The sequence below is a fragment of the Paramisgurnus dabryanus genome, chromosome 4 (genome assembly GCF_030506205.2).
Source record: "Paramisgurnus dabryanus chromosome 4, PD_genome_1.1, whole genome shotgun sequence".
In the NCBI taxonomy this organism is placed as follows: domain Eukaryota; kingdom Metazoa; phylum Chordata; class Actinopteri; order Cypriniformes; family Cobitidae; genus Paramisgurnus; species Paramisgurnus dabryanus.
The window spans coordinates 14,917,748-14,942,811 of record NC_133340.1 but is presented as its reverse complement, the minus strand read 5'-3'; the positions used below and the strand labels follow the sequence as shown (position 1 = coordinate 14,942,811).

At 37.3% G+C, this 25,064-nt stretch overlaps 2 protein-coding genes across 2 annotated transcripts; one reads left to right on the top strand and one right to left on the bottom strand.

Annotated features, from left to right (window-relative positions):
• Positions 1-325: 325 nt before the first annotated feature.
• On the bottom strand, positions 326-9,246 carry faah2a (fatty acid amide hydrolase 2a). Its single transcript, XM_065265461.2, has 11 exons — positions 8,974-9,246; positions 7,364-7,446; positions 7,143-7,279; positions 6,405-6,614; positions 4,283-4,402; positions 3,093-3,228; positions 2,846-2,963; positions 2,554-2,673; positions 2,308-2,419; positions 1,855-2,043; positions 326-1,192 (listed from the first exon to the last, which is right to left on the bottom strand). Exons 1-11 carry the CDS (start codon positions 9,160-9,162, stop codon positions 1,005-1,007), a joined length of 1,602 nt encoding a protein of 533 aa, XP_065121533.1. The 5' UTR covers positions 9,163-9,246; the 3' UTR covers positions 326-1,004.
• A 1,583-nt stretch (positions 9,247-10,829) lies between these two features.
• tesk1a (testis associated actin remodelling kinase 1a) lies at positions 10,830-24,811 on the top strand. The gene is made up of 11 exons (XM_073814257.1): positions 10,830-11,066; positions 11,599-12,121; positions 17,654-17,775; positions 18,216-18,264; positions 18,351-18,497; positions 18,609-18,691; positions 18,833-18,923; positions 19,010-19,093; positions 19,848-19,934; positions 20,137-20,233; positions 21,873-24,811. The coding sequence occupies exons 2-11, from the start codon at positions 11,945-11,947 to the stop codon at positions 22,910-22,912; spliced, it is 1,977 nt and encodes a 658-aa protein (XP_073670358.1). The 5' UTR covers positions 10,830-11,066; positions 11,599-11,944; the 3' UTR covers positions 22,913-24,811.
• Positions 24,812-25,064: the final 253 nt, after the last annotated feature.

Here is a 25,064-nt window from a genome sequence, read left to right as displayed (position 1 = left end):
GTTGCTCTTATCATCTTCAGAAAACTCCTAAATCCTTATACATTACTGTTTACAGTAAAGTAGATGCTTCAGATATTTGTGGTGTTCTGAACTAATAAGTCCCTGGCCACAATGTTTTCAAATAGTTTATAATGTCAAGAGGTTACCTCAGAAATTGTGTTTTTTGACTAGACATTCACAACATTGAACTAACTAAGGAAATTTAGTAGAAAAAAGTCATATTTCTATACTGAAACTGAACCTAAAAAATTAACTCATGGCCTTTTGTGCCTTTCTATAGTTTACACCTTGAACAGAAAGTACACAGGAAGCATTTATTTATGTATTTATTTATTTTTTAATATAATTACTGCTTATTAAATATATTTATGTTATAATAAACATATCAACAAATTACAAAATGTTATTCCATGCTTTTATGCTCTGCAACTGAGGAACGTTTGAACATAATAAGATGGATTTATAAATGGTAAGAATAAACAATGTCAGTATCCAGCATTCAAAATACCCAGGCAATTGTAAATAAAACTGCTTTGTGTTATTTTTCCAATAATACAAAACGTCACTTGCTTTCATAATATACAACAGAAACAAAATATTCTAAAATATCAGAGATTTTTCACAAAAAAGAGCCTGCTCTTAAAAAGCCTGTTCGGTGAAAGCAGCACAAATATTTGAATAAACATCATTGTTCCAGTGCATGAAAGTAAACAAATGCATATTGTTTACTGTATAAAGGATATTATGAAATGACTTACATAATTTCTTATGCAATTATAAAGTTGATAGCCGTCTCATATAATCAGCTGCAGCATTTTTTTCTAGACCTACTCTCCATTTGATTTCTCATGACAAAGTTGACCCCAAACGGAAATATTAATACCAAGTTTTTAAATAATAAGATAAATACAGCCCTCTAAAACATGTCAGTAAGCTTTGGATGTTTACATGTGTTGGTTATGTAGTCCTGTTGTTATACTGTATATTTTAATACATGAGGTGGATCAAGGTTTGGCTGTCGTCGTGCCTGGGTCCCTCCAGCCACCAAAAGCATTCTCCAGGTAGAGAGCAGTGGCCAAAGAGAGACGGTCTTGTAAATTTCCAGCCACGATTTGTACACCCAAAGGCAAACCCTCTGAGCTCAGGCCCAATGGACACTGGGTAACTGGCAGGCCCAGTATATTAAAGATACCTGAAACAGTGAATAGACAGAGGGAATTACCTTTCCTAAGTTCAAAATAGCAGTGTTAAAACACATCTAGATCTGATACATATGATGGTCTCAGGTTTTACTTTTACTGACTTACTGTAAACTCAAGATGCACACCAGTATTGTTTTTGTAAGGTATGTTTGTAAAAACTACTTAAATGTCCTAATAAAACTAAGGGCTAGTCCTGGATTAATCTAAACCCTGTCTTGGAACAGCCCCTAATGGTTACACATCAAACTTTTCATCTTAATATACATTTTGTGTAATGAAACCTTTAAATAAATACTTATGTACATGGAGGAATCTACTGATGTTGCAGCAATTTTTTTACATTTGTGGGACCCATTTACATGATCTTGACTAGGGCCACACAAGGCCTGCTGCTGACTATGTAAATATAATGTAAATATTGGCAACAAACCATTTATCGTCCTATGCAGGATGTCATATAACAACCTACACTTACTTACAACCTACATAGTAAAGGCCAGTTTACACAATGAGGGGAATATATGTGTTGTTTAAAGCACTTATTATTTTTAAGGCACTTTCTGTGTTGCTGGTTTTCACATTTACACCTACGGAAGTTTTCAGTTAATTATGTATTGAAATGCATTTTTCATGAAACTGCATTAAAACTTACCAGTGTAAGAGAAGTTGAAGGGTGTGAATATTGGGTGGTGGTGTTTGGGGGCGATTTGGGGATGAGAAGGGTACAGCAGCACACCATCTGTGCCTAGTAACTTATCCAGATCCTGCTGTAGACTATCTTTCTGCTGAACAATGAATGGAGATGGATGGGAACTCTGGAACATCTCAACTAAAGCCAGACCTGTGAAAGAGAGAGGGGAATGACATTTGTAAACAATTGTCTACTTAAATGCATCTTTTAATCCTCTTAAGATTGGACTGAAGGTACTTATACCAAGAAAAAGCTTTAACTTCTATTACAGAACAATCACAATCTGAGAATCACTATTCAATAATAGTAAACTAGAAAAAAATATACTGACATAGTTTTGAAACAACATCATAAGTATTTGTTGAATCAACATTTATTTTTTGTGAACTATTCCTTTAAAATGTCCTCACACACCTATTGCTGCTATGGTATGAGAAGAAAACCCCAGGAACCACTTGAACAGCTCCCAGACAGGCCACACCTTCTTTCCGCCTTCACTCATTAGTTCAGCAAAGGTGGTAGGAAGCTGAGATGGATAAGTTTAAGATAATTACATAAAAACCATGATGACAACTAGCATTTTCTAGGCTAAACTATTTTAATTTGTTTAATAAAGCAGTCCGACCAGCTTAATTGTTGGAGGCAAGACAGAACACTCACTTTCCCGTCCTTGCCAGGTGACGCCATCATAGTTCCCCAGATCTGAAAGGAGTACTTCAGCTGAGGAATAAACAGCTCTTGAACTTTGATACCAAGGTCTTCCTCTAAACGTTTAACCACCTAAGAAAACAGAAGCCCAATATGAGATGAATATCACATCCATGATACACTCTCAAATAAAGGAGGTACAAAAGTCGTCACTGTGGCGGTACCTTTTCAAAAAGTTTGTGCATATTGATACCTTTTGATAAGGTACTGTGTGCTAAAGGATATGCAGACAATATCTACTTACCATCTTCTGTGCTTGAAGTAGTTCTGGATCCACTGGGGAGACCAAAGGAGAACCACCATTGTGGGGAACTGAAAAGAACCTCAGCTTCTTTACATCGACTTTATCAGAGAGGGACAATCTACAAACAACGAACAGAGACAGACAGAGAATGAGAGAGACGATCTGGGTTGCCTTAAAAATGGTGGTTATCACTGCAGTGGCAACGAAGTTCAAATATTTAATTGCAATCTGTTGACTGTTGTATTACTTGTGTGCATTGGGTCCTCCCATGATGTTTAGCATAGGAATAAGGTCTTCTGCATAGCGGCACATAGGTCCAGTACACAGAAATCCCATCTGCAGTCCGGAGGGTGGAGGATGCTGCCCATCATTGCTTACAATACCTGTATGTACAAGAAAACTTAAATAGTTTGTGTTTCTTTGCTATATTAATACACTATGTACTGCCACCTAGTGGGGTTTAAAAGCTAGGAAATGTTTAATTATAAATTTAAAGGTGCAGTGTGTAAAGTTTAGCGGCATCTAGTGGTGAGGTTGCGAATTGCAACCAACGGGTTAGTCCACAGCTCACCTCTCATAGAGAAACTACAGTAGCCGCCACCGGACAAACATGTCATCATCAGAGACAACTTAGTAAAAAAAAGTTTGTCCGTTAAGGGCTTTTGTAGAAACATGGAGGAAAAAATGGCTACTTCCATGTAAGGGGACCCTCAGTGTATGTAGATAAAAACGTCTCATTCTAAACACATAACGGTTCATTATGAAAGGTCTTTATACACCCCTGATAATATAGTTTTCTATATTATGTTGCATTTCTGTCAAGAAATCCTTCTAAAAATTACACACTGCACCTTTAAGTTTTAAACATTTACTGTTTTTATTACAAACATAGGGCTCTATCTTACACCCGGCGCAATGCAGCGCAATGTGCGACACAAGTGTCTTTTGCTAGTTTCCACCCTGCTCAATTATTATTTCACGTTTAGCGCCACGTTGTTTAAATAGCAAATGCATTTGCGCCCCCTTTTGCGCCCATGGGCGTTCTGGTCTGAAAACGAGGTGTGTTCAGGCGCATTGTTGGCGGCGCGTTGCTATTTTGAGGCAACTAAAACAGACTACGCCATTGACCAACAAAAACCTGGTCTAAAGTCTAAAGTCAATGGCGCAATATGTTTTTTGTTATTTAAAGAGCACATTAGTAATATGCGCCTATAAACGGGACGACAATGCGGGTTTGCTTATCACATACATAAATGCGCAGTAGCACAAAAACGCTTTTAAATATGAAAAATTAAAGGATTGAATGTAAAAGATTATTATTGAGTCTCTTGGACATAAATGAGGACTAATTATGGAATTGCAGTTTAAGTCACTTCCATGTTGGCTTCATGATAGAGACCAGAAGGTTGCCCATTGAACTGCACACACTTTTCTTACCTATTGATGGCTTGTGTCCAAAGATACCATTGAAAAAGCAGGGAATTCGGATACTGCCCCCGATATCAGACCCAATTCCAATAACAGAGGCACCAGCAGCCAAAATACTGCCCTCACCTCCTGCAAGCAAAAGGATTTGTAAATTCTTAATTTAAAGAGTGAAAACTTATAGGAAGTGAAAATGTTGTGTGTCTAAAATGGTGACATGCAATAAGCAAACCAACTAAATTTTAGACATTCTTAAAGGGTTTGTTCACCCCAAAATTAAAATCTGATCATACAGTCACTTACCCCTTTGTCCTTCTAAAGTACTTTGAATGTGTTCAGAACACATTTGTAGATATTTTTGATGAAAACTGGGAGGCTTGTGACTGTCCCATAGACTGCAGTTTTATTTTCACAATCAAGCTCAGAATAAGAATGAAAAACATCGCCAAAAAGGTACAGTGAGGAAAATAAGTATTTGAACATCCTGCTATTTTACAAGTTCTCCCACTTAGAAATCATGGAGGGTCTGAAATTATCATCGCATGGGTATGTCCACTGTGAGAGACATAATCTAAAAAAAATCCAGTAGTTTAATAATAATATTATAAAGCGAAGAGAATATTTTGTGCGCAAAGAAAAAAACACAAACAACTTTATTCAACAATTTATTCTCCAGGGTTTCCCACAGAAAATTTGTTAGATAAGGTGGTAGGGTTGTGCAGGTGGGCGGACCGGGGGCGTGGCAATCAAAGGGGCGGGCCGTGCGCGTCATGATGAAAATATTTTATTTAAAACACTCAAATAAAACTCAATTTTGAAGAAACTATGACAGAAAATGAACACATACTAGATTATTAATGAATTAAATGTTTTATCAACAGGCTAGTTATTCTCCAGACAGTGACCGACCATGTCTTTCTCTCATTTTGGCCATGTGGCATTTGGTGGAATTTTTTTTGGACGACCTAGTTAAGGTGGTAGGGTATCCCAGCTTAGGTGGGCCGCCCGAACTGAAAAACCCTGTTCTCCTCCTTGGTTGTTCAGTGCGCATTCACGAGCAGACTACGACGCATGCGGCTGACTTGACCTGCTTACATAGTTGCCACCGTACAGAACACGCTAGCAAGTAAATTGTGCATTTATACTTTTTAAGTATTGTTTACAATGTTTGCATAATGGCAAACAAGAAAAAAAAATAACAAAAAACGTCAGCATGCGCCGTACTCTGCTGAACAACCAAAGAGGAGAACAAATTGTTAAAAATTAGTTTGTTTTGTTTTCTTTGCCGACAAAAGTCTTCTCGTCACTTCATAATATTATTATTGAACTTTTGATGAAACATGGACCTTTTAGGCGATATCTTACATTTTTTTCTGGGCTTGATTGTTAAAATAAAACTGCAGTCTATGGGACAGTCACAAGCCTCTTGGTTTTCTTTAAAAAATATCTAAAAATGTGTTCTGAAGACAAAGGATTTAGTGGTTTAGAGCGACACAGGGGTAAGTGATTTATGATCAAATTTTAATTTTGGGGTGAACTAACCCTTTAACAGATGTGTAGTGTATGTAAAATGTATGCAAAACTAAAGAAAAACACAACAGATGGCAAATGTACATTACCGGTCAAGAGTTTAAAATCAGATACTCATTTCCCCCCACACAAGAGCAAACTCACCAAGACTATAGAAAAACACAAATGTAACTAGGGATTTATGTTTTAATAAAAAATCTATATCAATCAAAACTATGGCATATTTGAGCATCTTTGAAATAGCTACCATTGTTTACAATTTTGCAATAATGTACCATTTGCTTTTTATCATGAAGCTTTTTGATGTATCACCCAGGAATGCTTTTTAACACATATCATAAGCTCTTATTGGCTGCTTTTCTGCATTACTTCAGAATCTTTTTAATAAAAGTTTAGTTTTGTAATAAAAGTTGCCTAATTAACATGTTGTTACAAGTTGTATTTCTAGCATACCGAACAAAAAAAAAATCCTCCAGTGGCTCTAAACTTTTGACCGGTAGTGTGTACTGTATTTGTAAAATTATTGTTTTTGTTATTTTTGTCTGTTTTACTGTGGTTAACTGAAGCGTCAGAATGTGCATGTACTGTACGTGTGAAAAAAGACCTGAGCTGCCGCCAACAATTCTCTCCAGGTCGTAGGGGTTATTCGTGATGCCATAGAGGTGATTGTGAGACTCTAGCCACATACAGAGTTCACTGCAGTTTGTCACACCCAGAGGAATCGCTCCTGCCCTCTTCAACAGAGCAACAGATGGGGCATCTACCGTTGAAACTAGATCCTTTCTGGTCAACAAACCTGTGGAATTTGGCATTCCTATGTAGGAAGAAAACCCAAAGTGTCAATCTACAGACATACTAGGTCATTTTATAGCTCAAGGCTGCACCATTAGCTTCAACAAACAGGCTTTCCAACTTTTTCTCTAACAAACTATTTTCCCATTGCAAACATGTTTCGAAAGTTCTACTCAGCAACAGGGTTTACAATTTTAAAGCAATTCAGTCAACCAAATGTTGACAGATCTCTGCATACTAGGCCGGGGTAGGAAAAAAGAATGACACACATTAGGTTTGAAGGCACAGTTCACCCCAAAATGAACTATTTGTCATCATTTCAGTAATCAGTAATCATACAGTTAATGGTACCCATTGACTTTCATAGTTGGAAAAACAAATACTATGGAAGTCAATGGGTACCATCAACGGTATGATTACAATCAATTGTCAAAATATCTTTATTTTAAACTTGAATTTTCATTTTTGGGTGAACTATCCCTAAAATACAAGTTTGTCCACAGTACATAACAAATGTAAAACAATTAAATGTGCATTACTGGTCTGGTACCTTGCAAGGCAAAGGCCTCTTTAACAGTGATGGGCACCCCAAGCAGAGGTAGCCTGTCCTCCAACACATCCTCTCCTCCCGTCTCTTCCTCTATAAGTTTATCTACCTGTGCAGCTTCCTGAAGGGCAGCAGAAAACCTAAATGAAAGATAAAAGAAGTTTTAAAAGAAGTTTTAGGAGAAAAACAGAATGTAGGATGAAATGACCTCTGCACTCATTCACCTGTCCTTGACCATTGCATTGATAAGTGGATTGACTTCCTGAATGCGGTCAATGTAGGCCTGGACCACTTCAACACTTGTTACCTAAAGACAAAACAAGAAGGGTTTAGATTACAAAATGCCATATAAGTCACTATAGGACACAAAGCCATATCAATTATTTTTGGTGCGTATACAACTGAAGGACAATTTAGGAAGGAAGAATAAAAAAATTACTTTATATCAAAATTTCTATATAAAGGTGCAAAATGTGTGATATTGTGTTATATGCATTATATACCAAACACTTTTGTATTCTTGTATTGTGTTAGTTAAGCAATTATGATGATTCGGTCTACATAACAGTTGATATTCACACATGTGTACAGTATAACTACAGTTGAAGATGCATAGGAACAGCCAAAACCCAAGTAGACCTGCTTGCTACACCAGAAAAACCAGCTTATGCTGTTTTTTTTTTTCAGTATGGTTGCATAATTAAATATTTTTCTTATTAATATTCAAGTTTGATATTTTGTTTTGTGTTTAGGGGGCCACAAAGGCATCCACCCAACACAAGGGGGGGGGGCACAAGTTTGAGGACCATGCACTGTCATCAACTAAACATGACCTGAGTTGTACAATAAATACCTTTTTATCTGACAATAAATTTGTAATGTAAAGATAATAGTAGAAACTCGTTGATTTGACACTTGGGGGTAAATAACAAAATTTTCATTTTTGTGTGACTTTTCCTTTAAAAAAAAAGGTTTTATTGCTGCTGCTGACTAGCCTGGCTCCGCCCTCCTACGTGCTTCCGCTTATTTTTCATTTCGCTTCAACAGTACGTCTGGGATTTCTCTATAGAGTTTCGTTTTCTCCTGCAAAAATCTGCAGGACCAATCAGCGAACAGATGGGGGTGGCTAAGAACGATGACGTTGAGGTCGTGCGTCAGTTTGAGTTGTAGTTCAGTAATGGCAGCGGAGAAAGACGTGAGAAAAGCTATTCGGTCCGTTGATGCAAAACTGCCGAATATACAGAAGTTAAAGCCGGAGCAAGAACCAGGTTTGCTAAATTTTGTTTGTCTGATTATTCTGACTTGTTGTTTCCGGACGGTTTCGGTGCATGATATACGTCACGACCACATGTTAGCGATTGGCTTTGGCAGATCCTGAGTGACTCTGGGCATATCCAATAGTTTTAAACTTCAACAATGGACCCTCCTTAACGGAAGTAACGCTTTGCTATGGAGCGTGGCCAGACTCTCTGTACAAATGAAATGAATGTACGAGAGTCTGGTTATACCAGGCTAGCTGCTGACCTTTGAACAGCCTTAATCTAGGAATTCATTTAAGCTAGTCCTCTTATTTTAATACACTTCAAAGCCAGATTACTGCCTTAATCACTGGAGCTATATAAACTACTACAATGTGATGTCAATAAAATAGTAACTAACGTTATATGAGCGATAACTACAACTCCCAGCATTCATTACATGTTACCTTGCGCATCTCTTCCGCGCTCTGGGTGTAAAATAAAGATCTTTGCCGTAACATCATTCAAAGAGTAACAACTGTCGGTTAATTATCACAGATAAACCTACAAAGCGTTTATGCATTTTTACATCTTACTTCCTTCCGACGGATCTTTCTGGCAAGCTGCATTGCTGGAAGCAGCAGAAGTGGGTTAGTAATTGAAGGAAGTCGGGAAACTCCGCCGTGGCGCTGCTGAGGTGCAAACAGCTTAAAAGCGGCGAACAGCATCCACACCACAGCTCGTAGCAGGCGGCCCAAAAACCGCTCGAACCGGGTCAAAGCCATCGTATGTGAGGAGCAATGACACCAGTACGCAGGTTGCTATCAAGTGAAACTGGATTCGACTCTTCACTGCCCTCAGCATGCAGAGAGGTGTAACTGTATCCCTGAATGGAGCCTCAAATGTCACTGAGGGGTTGCAAGTTTACAAACATTGCAGGGTGCGCGCGCAACCAAGGGGCAGAAAGACCGATTGGTGAGCTGATCTGCTACTGCAACAACCTTAATTATTGAAGCGTTCTTTAATGTTTGTACATAAATAAGACTTGATTTTAGTTGTATCTGTTTTTCTGTCTTTATTTTTGCAGTGTTACTGTGATACATGTATGAATTATAATTTTATAATTATAATGCTAGTAACGTAATAGTCGCATCTACTGGTATGTTAACATCAGGCACCCAGCACTGACTCTGTTGGTACTATTTTCCACGCAAAAATTCCTTGGCATTTTGACTTACAGACACCGCTACTAGCATACAACACAATGCACGTCTCTTCTTTCTGCCCCTCGGTTGCGCGCGCAACCAGTTAGTGACGTCGCCGTGCAACCCGTCTATAGGCGTGTTTGTTTACTGTCTTGGCATAATAAAGCAAATTTAATACATTTTTTTTTAAAATAGAATGCATCCTAACGTTAGTTTTTGGTTATATTTTATACTTGTCCCTAACGTTATTCTAACGTTATGAGAACGTTTCCTGCCTTACCAAAAACAAACCTTGCAAAATAACGTTATGGAACAAAATTAACATTAGGGAAACGTTTTAAGAACCAAAAACTAACGTTAGGGGAACGTAAGCTGGGATGAATGCATGACACAAACAAATAACAGCACCTTAATCATACATTATACGCAAAATGTTTATTAATATTTTAATTTTAACGACATAACAGTACCATATTAAAATGTGATCAGACATTTATATGGCAAAACATTTTCATTTATTTTACGTAGAAATAAAATATGAGTCGAAACAAATTCATTTAAGTGAGACTATTACATTTTGGGTAATTTCCAATGTACAATTCACAAACGCACAAATTTCCTGTGCTTTTAATAGTGAAAATACTACTTAAGAATGCAATAATTTGTCAATTATTAAGTAAAACATTCAGCCAAAAAAACTGAATATTTACTTGACAGCGAAAAGATTGGAGTAACATAACTTGTGAACACAAGGACTAAACTTACATCATGCAGTCCATTTTATATAAGTAGCTTACTGAACCATTTTCTTATATATAGCTGACTCATAACGATGATATCATCAAAAAAAAAAAAAAAAACAGAAAAAAAACGTTAACCCATGTTTTGAATGTTGCATCGTGACATGAAACGTACCGGTGACGTCATAGTTCAGTACACCGCTAGCGCACTGGCTGCTCATTGGATCACGCATTGAATGACGCATTATCCGTCCAATGAGAAGCCAGGTAACGGTAACTTATTTTGGGATAAATGTCAAAAACACATTATGAATGTATAACTTTACGCGCATATTTTCCAACGTCTGGCTAAATGTAAAGCGAATTAAATCAAAATTGTTTTATAATCTCCACAACTAGCATACTGTTGTAAGCAAGGTGCTTCCCCCGAGCTATATTTAGTAAGAATAATTTTGATCTTAAAATGTCTGGACCCTCTGTTTTTGTGGACATGTTGTTCGTCAACATAAATGTGCTTCGGTAGTACAGAACCACGTTGGCGTGCGTCAAAGCGTTTACTGCGCATGCTCGACGCGCATCGTCCAGCCTTGCCAAGACCAGCCCCTGTTCTTCACCAATGAACGGGCAAATTTACAAGCGGCATACGCGTTTAACTATGGCCGAGACGGACGGTGACAGCTTATGAACAATTCGTTGGATGACTAAACGACATAGTCATCGACTAGACTCAACGTTGGACATAAGGTAAGACAGTCTTTCTATCTATCTTAATAAAATCAGGTACCGGGGGTAGCCGTATGGGCCCTGCTGCGTGCATGCTTTCACTGTGCTACCAGGCGCACACGTAAGGATGCTGAATCATTATATTGCATTTTCGATAACTAGTCAGCTGAGCTTGCATAAAGTATGGGACGATCTGTCGTTTTAAGATTAGGTAAAGGTGAAACACAAATTGCTTTCGGAACAATCCCTGACAGCGCTGCTGAATGTCATTTTAGCAACCATCCGCAATGGATCCTCTCTGTAGCCAGGCTTGACAGATGGTGCGGACAACACAACGCATTTCTTTCAGCATACAAATTAAAGCTTACTTCTAGATGAAGAAATGTAATATAATAAAGGATAGGTAGTAACAAACACAACTGCGGGGTCTACTTATAGCTGGCAATTAAATTTAAAATAAATAGCGGACCCATGCACATGTAACAGTCTATGTTGAATATTGAATGAAGAATACTACGACTTTCAGACTAATGCTATTTTCATTCATTTGCAGTTGGTTATAAAGCCGCGAGACTGAAGCACCGGGCAAGAGAAGTCTGCTCCTCGGTCCGGTCAGCAATTACGCGCATCCCATCTCGGAGATTTACCGATCGACCCGAATATGAAAGATGGCAAATGCATCACTCAGCAAAGATCCAGAGCGCAATCATCATTTTCTCTCAGTCCTTTCTGGACACCGTTTAATTTGGTAGTTTTATGTGGTTTGATGCAGAATTTCGCAGGAGCAACGTTCAATAGACAATCGTTGTTTTAGTAGGGAATCAGTTTTAGTTCATCTCAGTAAAATCATGGATATTTGGACTTGGCTGTGTTAAGATACCTATTTCCTGTCCTTAAGTATGGATCAAGATAATGATCATGAACTCTGCGAGGCCCCTTTGCATGGCCTTTACGGGCCCAACCGGATGCGTCCGTCCTCGTACCGGGCACTGCGGAGCGCCGTGTCCAGTCTGGCGCGCATTGACGATTTCTTCTGTGAAAAAATCGGCTCCGGCTTCTTCTCTGAAGTCTTCAAGGTAACCTTTACAGTTTTGTTTACGTTTTATCCACGTTGTTGGCTTAATGCTGTGACTGGGCTTTTCCTGATGGTTGCAACTGTCCTGACTGGTGGTTACTGGTTTGAGGAATTACACTTTAAAACCCAACAATCATTTTTTTGAGGAAAGCAATCAGCAGGGCACAATAGTAAGCTAAGCCATCCATATCATAATAATACATCTTTTATTTATGATAAAAGTTTTAATTGTAGCTCATTCAAACACTTGGATAGAGCTGATGATGCAACTCAAATTTAAAAGTAGTGTTGCAAAACTAGTTCATTAACCTCATCAATTTTAATTATTGTGTAGATGACAAAATAGATCCATCCATCCATTCATCAACTTTTATAATTATTATATAAGTATTATAATGCATAATTCTTATTATCTCTGTTTCTCAATCATAATACTACAGTGTGTCAAATGTGAGTTCATGTGCAACTTCAGTGTCTGTGGTTAATGGTAAGACAGGTTGCTTCAACTAGACATCATAATCAGATTACCAACCTGTCTCAATCTGTCTGCCTCATCACAGAGGGGTATGTGTGTTTAATGGCCCATGTCTCTTTTGGCCATCTGAATTCATTAGTCAAATGAAAAGTCTATTTCTTTATTTAAAAGATTTTGCCTCTGCACTTGGTGAAATATGATTTTGACTTTTAATGCGCAACTTACATTTTAACATTGTCAGCAGTTGGCTTCTCTGCTTGTTGTGGAAAGTACAGAATGAAATATTGGTTTCTTTGTACAGCATGGTCTTAATGTAAGTGATCTCGATGACATCACAGTGTGATCATATTCCTTGACTCCACATTGCATCCACCAGGGTGCAACATGTACTGTCATGGACTTTAAGACTTTCCATATTTAATCATTTACACAAATCCCAAATATTCCCTTTTGGACTTTTTAGAACCTTGGCACATTTGGGGCTTTGAGGACACATTGTATTCATTCCTCTGATCCATTTCTGTTATTTGTGGCTGTCATGTTTACCATATCTCAAATGTAGAATTACTTTTTTCATCATTGGTGGTTAGCTGAGTCCCTGTTGTATTCTGCAGATTTATTACATGAGCATACTGCACATTTTAAAATATTTAGAGTAAACTAATGAGGACTGAAAATATATGAGGCTGACATGACTCATGACTTTTATTGGTATAAATATAACAGGGGTTGTTATGATAATTTGCACAATATTCTGAACGTCTTGTAATAACATTACCCAAAGAGGTTGTCTGGAACCATCTGAACCCTGTAAGTCCAGTGTCATGCATATTGTTTTAGGCGCAGCACCAAAAGGCCACTTACTGAGAAAAGCTGCATAGATTTCAAATCAGTTCAATCAACGTATAGCACTATTCAGTACTGATTTTTCCCATTTTAGTGTTTAGTGAATGCTATATATGTATAAGTCTGTGAATTTTATTTGGTAACAGACAGTTCATTCATAGTGTGTACACATATAGACATAATTTAAACATATGAAAGTGATGATTTATCACTATAACACAGAGTCATAAACAAATAACACCCGACTGAAAAGGCTTTTCATTAATGAGACAACGATATGTTTATTATTTAACATATGCTTGTGTTTCAGCTGTTGCAAACTATGCAAAGTCATTCTGATAAATACATTTGTGGGTGATGTTGTGGTACCTGCTGATAAATGTTGTAACCCATGTGATGTACTGTATTTATGTCACTGTAACGACCTCCTGGTCTGAATTCCAGCAGGTTAGGTGGGATGATGGGAAATCCAGAAAGCCTATTAGTACCTAATGGCTATTAATACTCTACACACTGTACTGGATCTCTCTTTCACTCCTTCATACTCAAAACCACTTATACAACTATTTTCTGTACTTACAAATTCCAACATCTGCTCTCAAGCTCTGCTCCTCTGTGCTCAACTAGCCTTAAATTTAATGTCAAATTGATGTAATGCATGTTTCGCAGTAAATCTGTCAAGTGGGGCAGGAAAAAAACAGCATTTAATAGTCTTTGGCTGCTGTACATACATTTTATGTGGAATAAGTGCAAGATCATCCACATGACTGTGCTAAGCAAGCAGCTGTGAAGGTTTTAGGAACTCTGCTACAGTGATGTGTCTTTAAAGGAGAACTTGATTCTCATTCCACTTTTTTACCTTCAGTTAGTGTGTAACGTTGCTGTTTGAGCTTAAACAACATCTGTAGTGTCATCTTCCCCAATTTGCAAAGTTATAACGCTCAAAGTTCAATGCAATGTTGCCTACAACATAGCCTTTTCCTAGGTTAGTGACATCACACTGACCAAATTTTACATAAACCCTGTCCCTGCGAACATGCAGCAAATGAGTCAAGGGATTGAGGCCTTGTTGGGCTGGATTTTATGTTGTAGTAAGGATGTAAACAATGAACAGCGCTGTTTGGCTCCGCTAGCCAGTTAGCTACATGCTAAGTCATACTTACCTGACACATACCTACAAACACATGCAAACTTCTTTTTAACCCCACCAGCTAACTTTTAATGTTGGTGTTTGTGTGATCAGTGTAAATTATTCTTAAATTAGTGCTTTCATGTAGTGTTTACTCACATGCTTCTATAGCCACAGACTTTAGTAAAGCCACTGTAGTAGCCATGGTTTGTTTTTGTAATGGGCTTATGGTTCTGGCGACAGATATTTGACCAAAAAGACAAAACTAACAATACTATACAATCATGATCACTTTATATCCCCAGTCTGTATAATACCTACAAATAACAGCGTACCTAAAAAGAATATAACAAAAACACACCATTGTGAAACATTGTGCAAGATCCGTGCTTGCACAGGTTCTGCTCAAACCTCTTCAGTAATATTTTCTGGGTCTGATTCGGGTTCAAATTGATAAGGAAATATTGACGCCACTGTTTACAATACACCAGCACATGCAACTAGCCATTGTGTAAAAAGTGTGGCATGTCCGGACAACGTGCGGTAGGTGGTCAGCGAATCGCAACACACTGGGACAGCTAACCAATCTGGGCATATAGTGTATATTTCTGAGGGAGGGGCTTCATAGAACTTCAACAGCCTGTTTTTAGTAGGAGCAATGTTGGCAGACATACAATGATTATCGTATTTGTACCATAATGTTGACCTCTGTACAATCAATAATGGAAAGAATCCCATAATGTACATTAATTTACACATTTAAATGGGTAAATGGTCGTTGCATTCATAGGGCTTCTATACTAATTGATAAAGCTGTGTGGATCATCTGTCGGCCATCATAATTGTGAGGATAACACTAATGCGTGTAACGCATGTCTTCTATCTCTTGGTTTTGGCTAAATGGGATACAGCTAAGGCCTAAATCCCGTGAAATGTTGGGTTTAGTTAGAATTGGGGTTAGGATTATGATAAAAACAACACTCGTTCGGCAGATTTCACATGATTTTGGCGGTTGCTCTTTCCCTTCTAGCCACAACTCCATCTCTTGTCACGTTATGTCTTCTTGGCCAATCATGGTTGAGAATGACTCTCTCTCTTTCACGAGTTACAGTTTGTTTTGACCCTCCCACTAAGGTACACCTAGTTATTTATCTACTAGGGTAAATTAAATTATGCAAGCTATCAAAAGTGGTTTGTCTAGATCAGGAGTGCCAACATCAGTTCTGGGGTGCCAATGTCCTGTAGAGTTTAGCTCCAGCTCTAGTCATGCACACCTGAACAACTAAATAAGGTCTGAAGAGTCAACTGACAACTATGTTTTTATCAGGGTTGGAACTAAAATCTGCAGGACATCGGCACTCCAGGACCGAAGTTGCCTACACTGTAAAAAAATTCAGTAGAAATTGCAGCTGGGTTGACGGTAATTTACCGTAGATTTACATTTATGTTATTTACTGGCAAGAGTTTGTTCAAAGTTAAATGAACATTAAACATTTACAAGTTTTGTCTTTACAGAGTAAAAAAAAAAACAGTATCAAGCAAAACATTCTGGAAAACAAAATCTGAAGCAAAAACAGAAAAAGGTTGATGATGATTTCTGGTTCCCAGAATGCTTTGCATGAGGCTGTTATTGTATAGTTTTATTCTGTAAAGATAAAGACTTGTTAATATTTAAAATTTATTTTACTTTGAACAAACTCTTGCTAGTAAATAACATAAACGTAAATCTACGGTAAATTTCCGGCAACCCAGCTGCAATAACATTGTAATTTTTTTTACAGTGTAGCTCTGGTCTATAAATGGCTGTATTCTGCACATTTGAGTTGTGTACGATAATCTTCTAACAAATACCATCATTTTAAGATTCTGGTATGATCCTTGGACTTTTTCAATCTGGCAACACTGAGGAGAATGGAAAAGCTGTGTTGAATAAATCTAAAATACATGAAAACCCGATAAACACCATCAAACCTTCAAAAATTGCGGATTTACTAGAAAGACATTTGCAAATTAATAATAAGTCTATTTTTATAGGTTTATAGATTAAACATCTTAGAATAAGATCCGTAAAACAAGAAAATTAACCCAAAACAACAACAAAAAACCAGACAACTAAATTTTATATATAGATGAAATATTTCATATACAGTCCCACTGCTCTGTGACTTATTGGCCAGTTTATTATCAATATTCTACATTATGTAGTTTATGTGCCTGTGTTTAAATGCCTTGCAAAGTTGTTTTTTGTAAACATTATCTATAGCTGATAATTTATAAAAGACAAGATTTTTCAAAAATGTAGAAATGACTTACACATACTGCAATTTTTTTTTACTGAGGCTTGAATGTCATATACTTTAATTAGGATTGGATAAAACCATATGCCAGACGCATTAGGCAAATGACTTGAATAGTCTAATAGTCTTAGAAGCAAGCATAAGCATAAGTAAAATGGCTGAAAATGAAGAAATCAGTAATTTTTCACAGCATGAGCATTGAGCAATCCTTTCCTAGCAAGTGTTCATGACATTTGTTGCATTATAGCAGCACATTTTTCAGCTATTACTGTAAAAGAATATCAAATCATCTGCTCATTTTCTGCTGTGGGACTTTAATATTATGAGAAGTGTGTGAGTGATAACATGTTATTGAGTCTTGATAAAAATTATGAGCAACATTTCTAGTAGTGGTTTTCACTATAAACACACTGTCCGAAAAAAATGTCACAGGGGCAATACCCGTTTTAAAAAGTCCTAATATTTACAATTTAGCTCATACTTTATGCTAATATGTACCACTGAGGTACTAATATGGATTCTTAGGTACCAATATGTACCTCTGAGGTACCAATATATGAACTCTTGAGGTGCAAAGGTGTACTTTTTGGATGGGTACAGCTAGATACATTTTGAAAAAAAGAATAGTTTGAAAAGTCCCCTAAAACAGGCTTATTAAATAGTATAAATAATCACATATCAATAACATATGCTATTAGTTGTACCACCTTGATGCATTATTTTTGTACTGCATGCATTATTCATGGTGTTCTGTCAGTGATGTAATTTTGTTTGTGTGTTGTGCAGGTGCAGCACAGGATCACAGGGCAGGTGATGGCTCTGAAGATGAACACGCTGGCCAGTAATAAAGCTAACATGCTGAGAGAGGTGCAGCTCATGAACCGTCTTTGCCACCCCAACATCCTCAGGTAGAACACAAACCATCAAAATTAATTTATATAATTTCTTATAAAACACCAAAATGTGCTGTTTTTATAAAGATTTATTACAAGCAAAAATCTATACTAATATTTCAGCTGTTGTTTACACAAAAGTGGAAAATATTTTTTCAGTTTAATAAGCACTTGTCTTTACCTTATGATTAATAAAGCTGTTATTTTATGTACCAAGTCCCTGCATACTTTTCACTGTTTAGCATGCTTTTCCTGTACAACCAAGCACTTTCAAATATTGCCCTGCCATTTTTATATTTCTCAGTCTGTTATTGAAATATTATTTGTTTCTGATAACCCCCACCAAACAGCAATGTAAAAACTAAATGAACTGTGATTGATCACTTTACATGTGAAGCACCAGATCTTTTGCTGCAAATTCTTCTTATTCTCTCTGTGTCGTTTTTTTTTTTTAGGTTTTTAGGGGTGTGTGTTCACGAAGGACAGCTTCATGCTCTCACTGAGGTAGGAGATCAAAGAGAAATCCAGACTACATGTGTAAATGTGCTCTTTGCTATATTGTGGTAGTAACTTTAGTGTTATGATAACAGTATATTAATGGAGGAAACCTGGAGCAGCTGCTAGACAGTGATATATATCTGTCATGGACCGTGAGGATCGGTCTATCTCTGGACATTGCTAGAGGATTGCAGTATCTACACAGCAAGGGTATTTTCCACCGTGATCTCACGTCCAAGGTACACACACGAACACAATTAATAATAAGTTTGTGCTCAACTGTGTATGTTTGTTCCAAGCTGTTTAAGGGGGTTGAAACTGTATTAAAAGTACTCATCACCTTTTGGCAGAATTGTCTGGTGCGTTGTGAAAATGGTGCTTTCACAGCTGTTGTTGGGGACTTTGGACTGGCAGAGAAAATCCCAGATTACATGTTAGTTATATATTTTCGTTTACACCGAAATAACACATGGTTTTATGGCACATATTTTATGAAATGTCTGGCTGATATTTAAAATTGATAAAAAAACTATTAAATGTGGAAATGTGTAATAATTGTCCTGCTTTTATACAGTGATGGTGTTGAAAAGCAACCTTTGGCTATTGTGGGCTCCCCCTACTGGATGGCTCCAGAAATGCTGAGAGGAGAACTTTACGATGAGAAGGTATTCTGTCATTGAATAGGCTACTTATTCTCAATCTTCAAGTGTTTTATGCTTTTGGTGTTACAATGAGCATTTTCGTACCATAGGTGGATGTCTTTTCATATGGAATAATTCTTTGTGAGATCATTGCCCGAATTGAGGCCGACCCAGACATCCTCCCTCGAACAGAGGTACCGTAGTTAATACACACCACCACATCAGTAAATAAAACACAGAATACACCATTTACTTTAAGTCACAATAAAATTGAAATTAATAATTGTTTTTATTTACAAATGACTGTAAGCTAGCTTATCTTTTAAAAAATTCATAATCTTAAAAAATTCTAATCTCCTCCCCTCCTTGCCATGAAAAAATCACAGTGATTAGCAAATAGCAACATGACCCAACTTCCAATGATCCAATCAATTCTCCAATTAAAGTCCAGCTCTACCTTTTATCATTTCAGAAGCACTTTCACACGGATTTAGACTAAAAAAGCTGTTCATTTTAAAGAATTACTTAAAAATCTACACTTAACTACACCCAGCCTCAAACTTTTTTTTGTTTTTGATATTGGTATGATTATTTAAATATATTTTATGTGTAATATAATGTAATTGTAAGAATAATTTTAAATTGTATTGTTTTTAACATTTGTTTATTGTGAATGTTTAAAGTAAATAATGTATCTACATCTAACCTCAGAATCCATGACACAAATCAAATCTTTAAAGTGCTACCTCCCTCTGCTGGTAAAGCAACATATTGTATATTCTCAAACTAATAGGTTCTTAGTTAAATAGAGATAACTACTCATATGTATTTTTGCAGAGCACTTTCATCTCAGAATAGTATATTGGTATTTTAAAACAATAGTTTTCTTGATGTGCTTGATCAGTGCAGATCATGTGAAATATCATTATGGTATCTGTATGTCTGTAGGATTTTGGATTGGATATTGACACCTTTGAGCACATGGTGGGAGACTGTCCACCTTCGTTTCTTCGTTTGGCTGTCAACTGCTGCAATGTAAGTCACATATGCCAACATACAATCATATTGTATATTCAGAAACATGATGTATATTTTATAGGGAATGGGCCAGAATGAGATTTTTGTTGGTATGATAACCTTAAGCAAAAATACCACAGTTTATATATTACACTCAAATTTGATATTTAATGTAGGATATTGATAATGGACAAATCTTGTTTTTCTTTTACTGTGATAGATGTGTGCAGACAGTCGTCCTGCCTTCTCCAAAATAGTAGTGACTCTTGAGAGCATACAGAGCGAGAGAGAGAAGAGTGAAGCTCCAGTCATATTAGGTAAGTTTATCACAAATTACAGATTTGTCACCCATATATGCCTTTAGTCGGAGAGCAGATAATCCCAACACAAAGTCATGGCACTGGTTGAGCCAATGGATCTTTAAACAAAAGTCAGTTTTATAATAATAAAACATCATTGTATTTGTTATATGTAAGCCACACGGTACAATAGGCTGTGCTGTATTGTGAAATAAGTCGTTGTTAGGCACGACACAAAGCAGACTTTTATTCATGTGACTTATTCACGATACAGAACTAGCTTTGAGAACCTTATTGCTTTTATGTAACAGTTACTACACAATACTAATATTAAAGCACAAATATATGTATCAGTGCAACTTTCATGCAGTAAAATCACTTAAAGCTTTCTGACCGACTGTGAACAGCAACAGATTTTTTCACATGTTTACATTTGCTAAGGGTGCTGCACAGTTATAGATATAAAGATTGGATGCTGTGTTTGATCATAATTAAAGGAATATTCCATTTTCTTAAAAGAAAAATCCAGATAATTTACTCACCACCATGTCATCCAAAATATTGATGTCTTTCTTTGTTCAGTCGAGAAGAAATTATGTTTTTTGAGGAAAACATTGCAGGATTTTTCTCATTTTAATGGACTTTAATGGAGCCCAACATTTAATACTTAACTCAACACTTAACAGTTTTTTCAGCGGAGTTTCAAAGGACGATAAACGATCCCAAACGAGGCATAAGGGTCTTATCTAGCGAAACGATTGTCATTTTTGACAAGAAAAATAAAAAATATGGTCTTTTAAACCACAACTTTTCGTATAGGTCCGGTCCAGCGTGACCTAACGTAAATGCGTAGTGACGTAGGGAGGTCACGTGTTACATATATATGTTCTATTGTTTAATAGGCACAACGACAGCCTTTGTAATGGAGGACGACGCGACAACCAGCCATAACTTCTGATAACTCTTTATTTATCCTCCAGTACCGTAACACACACAGTATATGTCACTACCGAACCTAATACTACAATATAAAACGCACATTTGCGGACCATTGTAAACAATAAACTGACACAAAGACATTAATTAGTATCAGTTGACATACAACAATGTAGGAACGGTCCTCTATCAACACACTTGTAAACACTGGGGCGGAGTTTCACGTTCGTCCTCTGTGACCTCTTGACGTCATGACGTATTGCGTGGGGTCACGCTGCCGCATCACGACCGGATCTAGACGAGAAGTTGTGGTTTAAAAGTGCATATTTTTTATTTTTCTTGTCAAAAATGACAATGGTTTCGCTAGATAAGACCCTTATGCCTCGTTTGGGATCGTTTAGAGTCCTTTGAAACACCGCTGAAAAAAACTGTTAAGTGTTGAGTTAAGTATTAAATGTTGGGCTCTATTGAAGTCCATTAAAATGAGAAAAATCCTGCAATGTTTTCCTCAAAAAACATAATTTCTTCTCGACTGAACAAAGAAAGACATCAACATTTTGGATGACATGGTGGTGAGTAAATTATCTGGATTTTTCTTTTAAGAAAATGGAATATTCCTTTAAGGATAGGAACAAACTTTTATTTCAATACAAGCACATATATTTTTAAGATTTTTTAGCTTCACCAGTTCTTAAACAGCAGTTTGTTGTGATTTCCTCAGAACCTGTTGCAATTGATGAAAGCCCCTACAGGAGGAGAAGTTCGCTATGCCATCCGGTTAACCAGCGTCTGTCGCGCAGTCAGTCAGATGTACTGCCTCCTGCCACATCGCCGTGTTTGGGTACACCTGCACGGGTCAACCCTTTCTCTCTTCGCCAAGACCTCAACGGTGGTCGCATCAAGCTGTTCGACACCCCTAGCAAATCCGTCATCTCTCTTACTTTTACCCTACCACCGCCTCCAGACCCCTGCACATCCCCAGCTCTTAACTACAGCTCGGGATTCCGCGGACCGCCTCGAAGGTGCCGGTCCTTACCGTGCACTCCCGATCTTGGTAGACAGCTCCCCTTCCAAGATCAAGAGGGGAAGGAAAATGAGGAGAGCAATGAAGAACTACTTGAAAATGAAATGAATAAGAAAGAGTTGGAGATATTGAAGGATGAGGTGGATGACTCAAACCTGGTGCTGGACTTAGAGATGGTGTCTTTAGAGCGGGTAGATGAGGAAGAGGATGAAGATGTTGAGAAGGACGGATTGTGCCACACAGAACCAATGGACTGTAGCAGCTCCCCCGACACCATGCCAGGAAAGCGGTTTATCTGCGGTTCTTATTCATCCTCCTCCTCCTCCTCCTTAAAGCCCAATGGCTGGCCTGCGCCAATCTCTAATGGGCCACCATTATTACCCTCCCTTCCCCGTTTTGACAATAACAATAGACTTCTGAGACCCGGGCCGCCATTAGCATGGGCTAGACTAAACGGTTACCGCGGCCCTGCCCCAGCATCATTACCACCTACCGCAGAACAAGATGATGTCATGTCTTGTCCGGCCTGCTGCCTGGCTGGGTTCAGTTTCCCTTCCTTGTGCCTGCGCATAGCCCCTTCTCGTCGTGGACCTCCAAGACGACCATACAGGAACTTGAATGGAGGGGAGACGCCCGCAACCACAGCAAAGGGACTGCTCTGTCGGGGAACGAAGGGCCTGGCCCCACCCACAGCAACCTGTGAGCCAGGGTTACCCCTTCCAGAGGCCCAGACCTAATAGAGTCGGGCTAAAGTATTTATGGCACATTTACTGGAAGAAAGCTGAGAATCACAAGCACTAGTTTTGCTGTAAGTGGTTGAAACAGTGAAGTAAATATATGTACTGTATCATATGTGAGAACATATAGGATTGAATGGAAAGGCATGCTGATCTTGGTGTTGGTCAGTTACACCTTTATCCAAACTCACAGTTAATATTATTATACAACAATGGGTGCTTTTTGACGTGTTCTATTTTAGCTCCGTTAGTGTTGAATTGAATCAAAGCCACTGTGTTTAAACGAAAACTGTGTTTGGAAAGACAAATTAGTGGCTTGTAAAGTATTTTAAACATGTCTTATTTATTTATTTATTTATTAGATAATCATTCCTCATTAAGATTGAGTGTTTTTATGAGAGCGTACAAATATGTGTGACACTGTGTGACGTTCGTTGATACTTCTTTGTGATACATATGTATGTTTAGATGCAACGTACGCAATACGTCATATGGTGAATCTGTATACTGTTCTATTTATTAGGCTTTTATAAATGAAAAACATTACACATTAAGACACTTTGGGGGTTTTGGCTAGAAGGGATCCAACAAATAGCGATATTTTGTGAGATGATGAGTTTGGGGATAGGAATAGGATGAAAACCGCACACATTCAGCAAGACTACAAAAGTTTTTGGTGTTTGCTGTATCCCTTCTAGCCATAACCACTTAGATTGGTGCTTATAGAGTGCGTCGGTTTATTTTTTATATCTCCACCTAGTGGTAAGGAGGATTTATTCTTGCTAGACTAATGCTGCTCTTAATGAATTTGACCTTAACCTTTGATCTAAAACTAGATCAGCTTTTTGTGATGTTCAAGGTATGAATCGTATGTAGAAAAGCTGTTCTTAAACCTGCACAAAACAGCATCTTTAACATGGTGTTTATATCCACGTAAACCCATTTGATCAACTCCTGATTATGTCAAATGAATTTCACAGGAATCTAGATGCAGTAATGCATATAGGCCTGGGAATGCAACTTTCTCGGTCTAAAATAAATAAATAAACTGTAGAGGTTTTGAATGAGTTTGTGGTTAGATTAAAAACCAGAAACTCAGATTGTAATGTTGTGTTTCTTCTGGTCTGTGTTTACAATCTGTCAGTCAGGCACGATCAATGAAGTGTATATAACCTCTCTGAAATACATCCATGCTGAATTTTTCTCATTCTTGTACACCTGCTTATCAGTTAAGCAAAGGAAGTATCTGCATGGCGAGTACTGCACTACACAAGCGATCTGTACATAGCAATGCATGACAATAGACAAAAAGGTGTCCAACTTGTTATTACTTAGCTTCAGGCTGCTATCAGAGGTGAAGATTAAGTCTCAAGACAAATTTAAAGAGAGATTAGATATGGAGGTAATAAGAAGTGCTCTTGGTTTATCTAACTTAACAAGTTATTGATTTCATAACTTGGTGAAGAATGTTGTAATTTACAAATTGCTTTGTTACAATTGTTAAAAAATTATATTTGGATACTAATATGTCCAGTATGGAACCGAGGGTGTTAAACTCAATTTTGTCATTTTCTTTATAGAAATTTGATAATGCTAACTGATTTTTGGTTTACAGAAGAGAAATTCTAATGAAAGCAATTTGATAATGTGGACTTGTATAACTTGCCTCCTTCAGTAAGTAACGAAGTGATGTTAAAAGATTGGGCATGGATGCATCTGTAAAGTCACATTACTGTATGTATTTTTTTCTAAGAGAGAACATGTGTCTCTCGAAACGCAAAGCACTTATCACTATTATTATTGTCATTAGTTCTGGGGAACAACAGCTTTAATAAATGTCAATGATTCATGTTATTTATGAAAATGTCAAATTAAAAAGACAATGTAAAACGCTGTCACTCTTTCATTTAAATTGATTTAAAAATAGCAAACTCATTGTGATCAGAATAGAACAGGAGTCAAAGCCATAGTGCAGTGGGCAATAAAAGCCCTGTTTTAGTTAACACGTTTAATTCTTAGTCTGCCTTATTATTCATTTCCTTGCTTTCCCCCTCAATTTTACTGTAAACCTCCAAAGTCATGACCAGTCAAAGTTAAAGTCACTAAATCTGAAAGATGTTTTGAATGTGCTCTTGCTTGTTTTAAATAATTG

Coding starts and splice junctions, on each gene's coding strand:
- faah2a (XM_065265461.2), bottom strand. CDS start 9,162: ATGGCTTTGACCCGGTTCGAGCGGTTTTTGGGCCGCCTGCTACGAGCT. Junction 4,403..6,404: donor AATTGTTGGCGGCAGCTCAG/GTCTTTTTTCAC, acceptor TTTTGCTTGCAG/GAGGTGAGGGCAGTATTTTG. Junction 1,193..1,854: donor CTTCAACTTCTCTTACACTG/GTAAGTTTTAAT, acceptor TCACTGTTTCAG/GTATCTTTAATATACTGGGC.
- tesk1a (XM_073814257.1), top strand. CDS start 11,945: ATGGATCAAGATAATGATCATGAACTCTGCGAGGCCCCTTTGCATGGC. Junction 19,094..19,847: donor ACATCCTCCCTCGAACAGAG/GTACCGTAGTTA, acceptor GTATGTCTGTAG/GATTTTGGATTGGATATTGA. Junction 20,234..21,872: donor TGAAGCTCCAGTCATATTAG/GTAAGTTTATCA, acceptor TGATTTCCTCAG/AACCTGTTGCAATTGATGAA.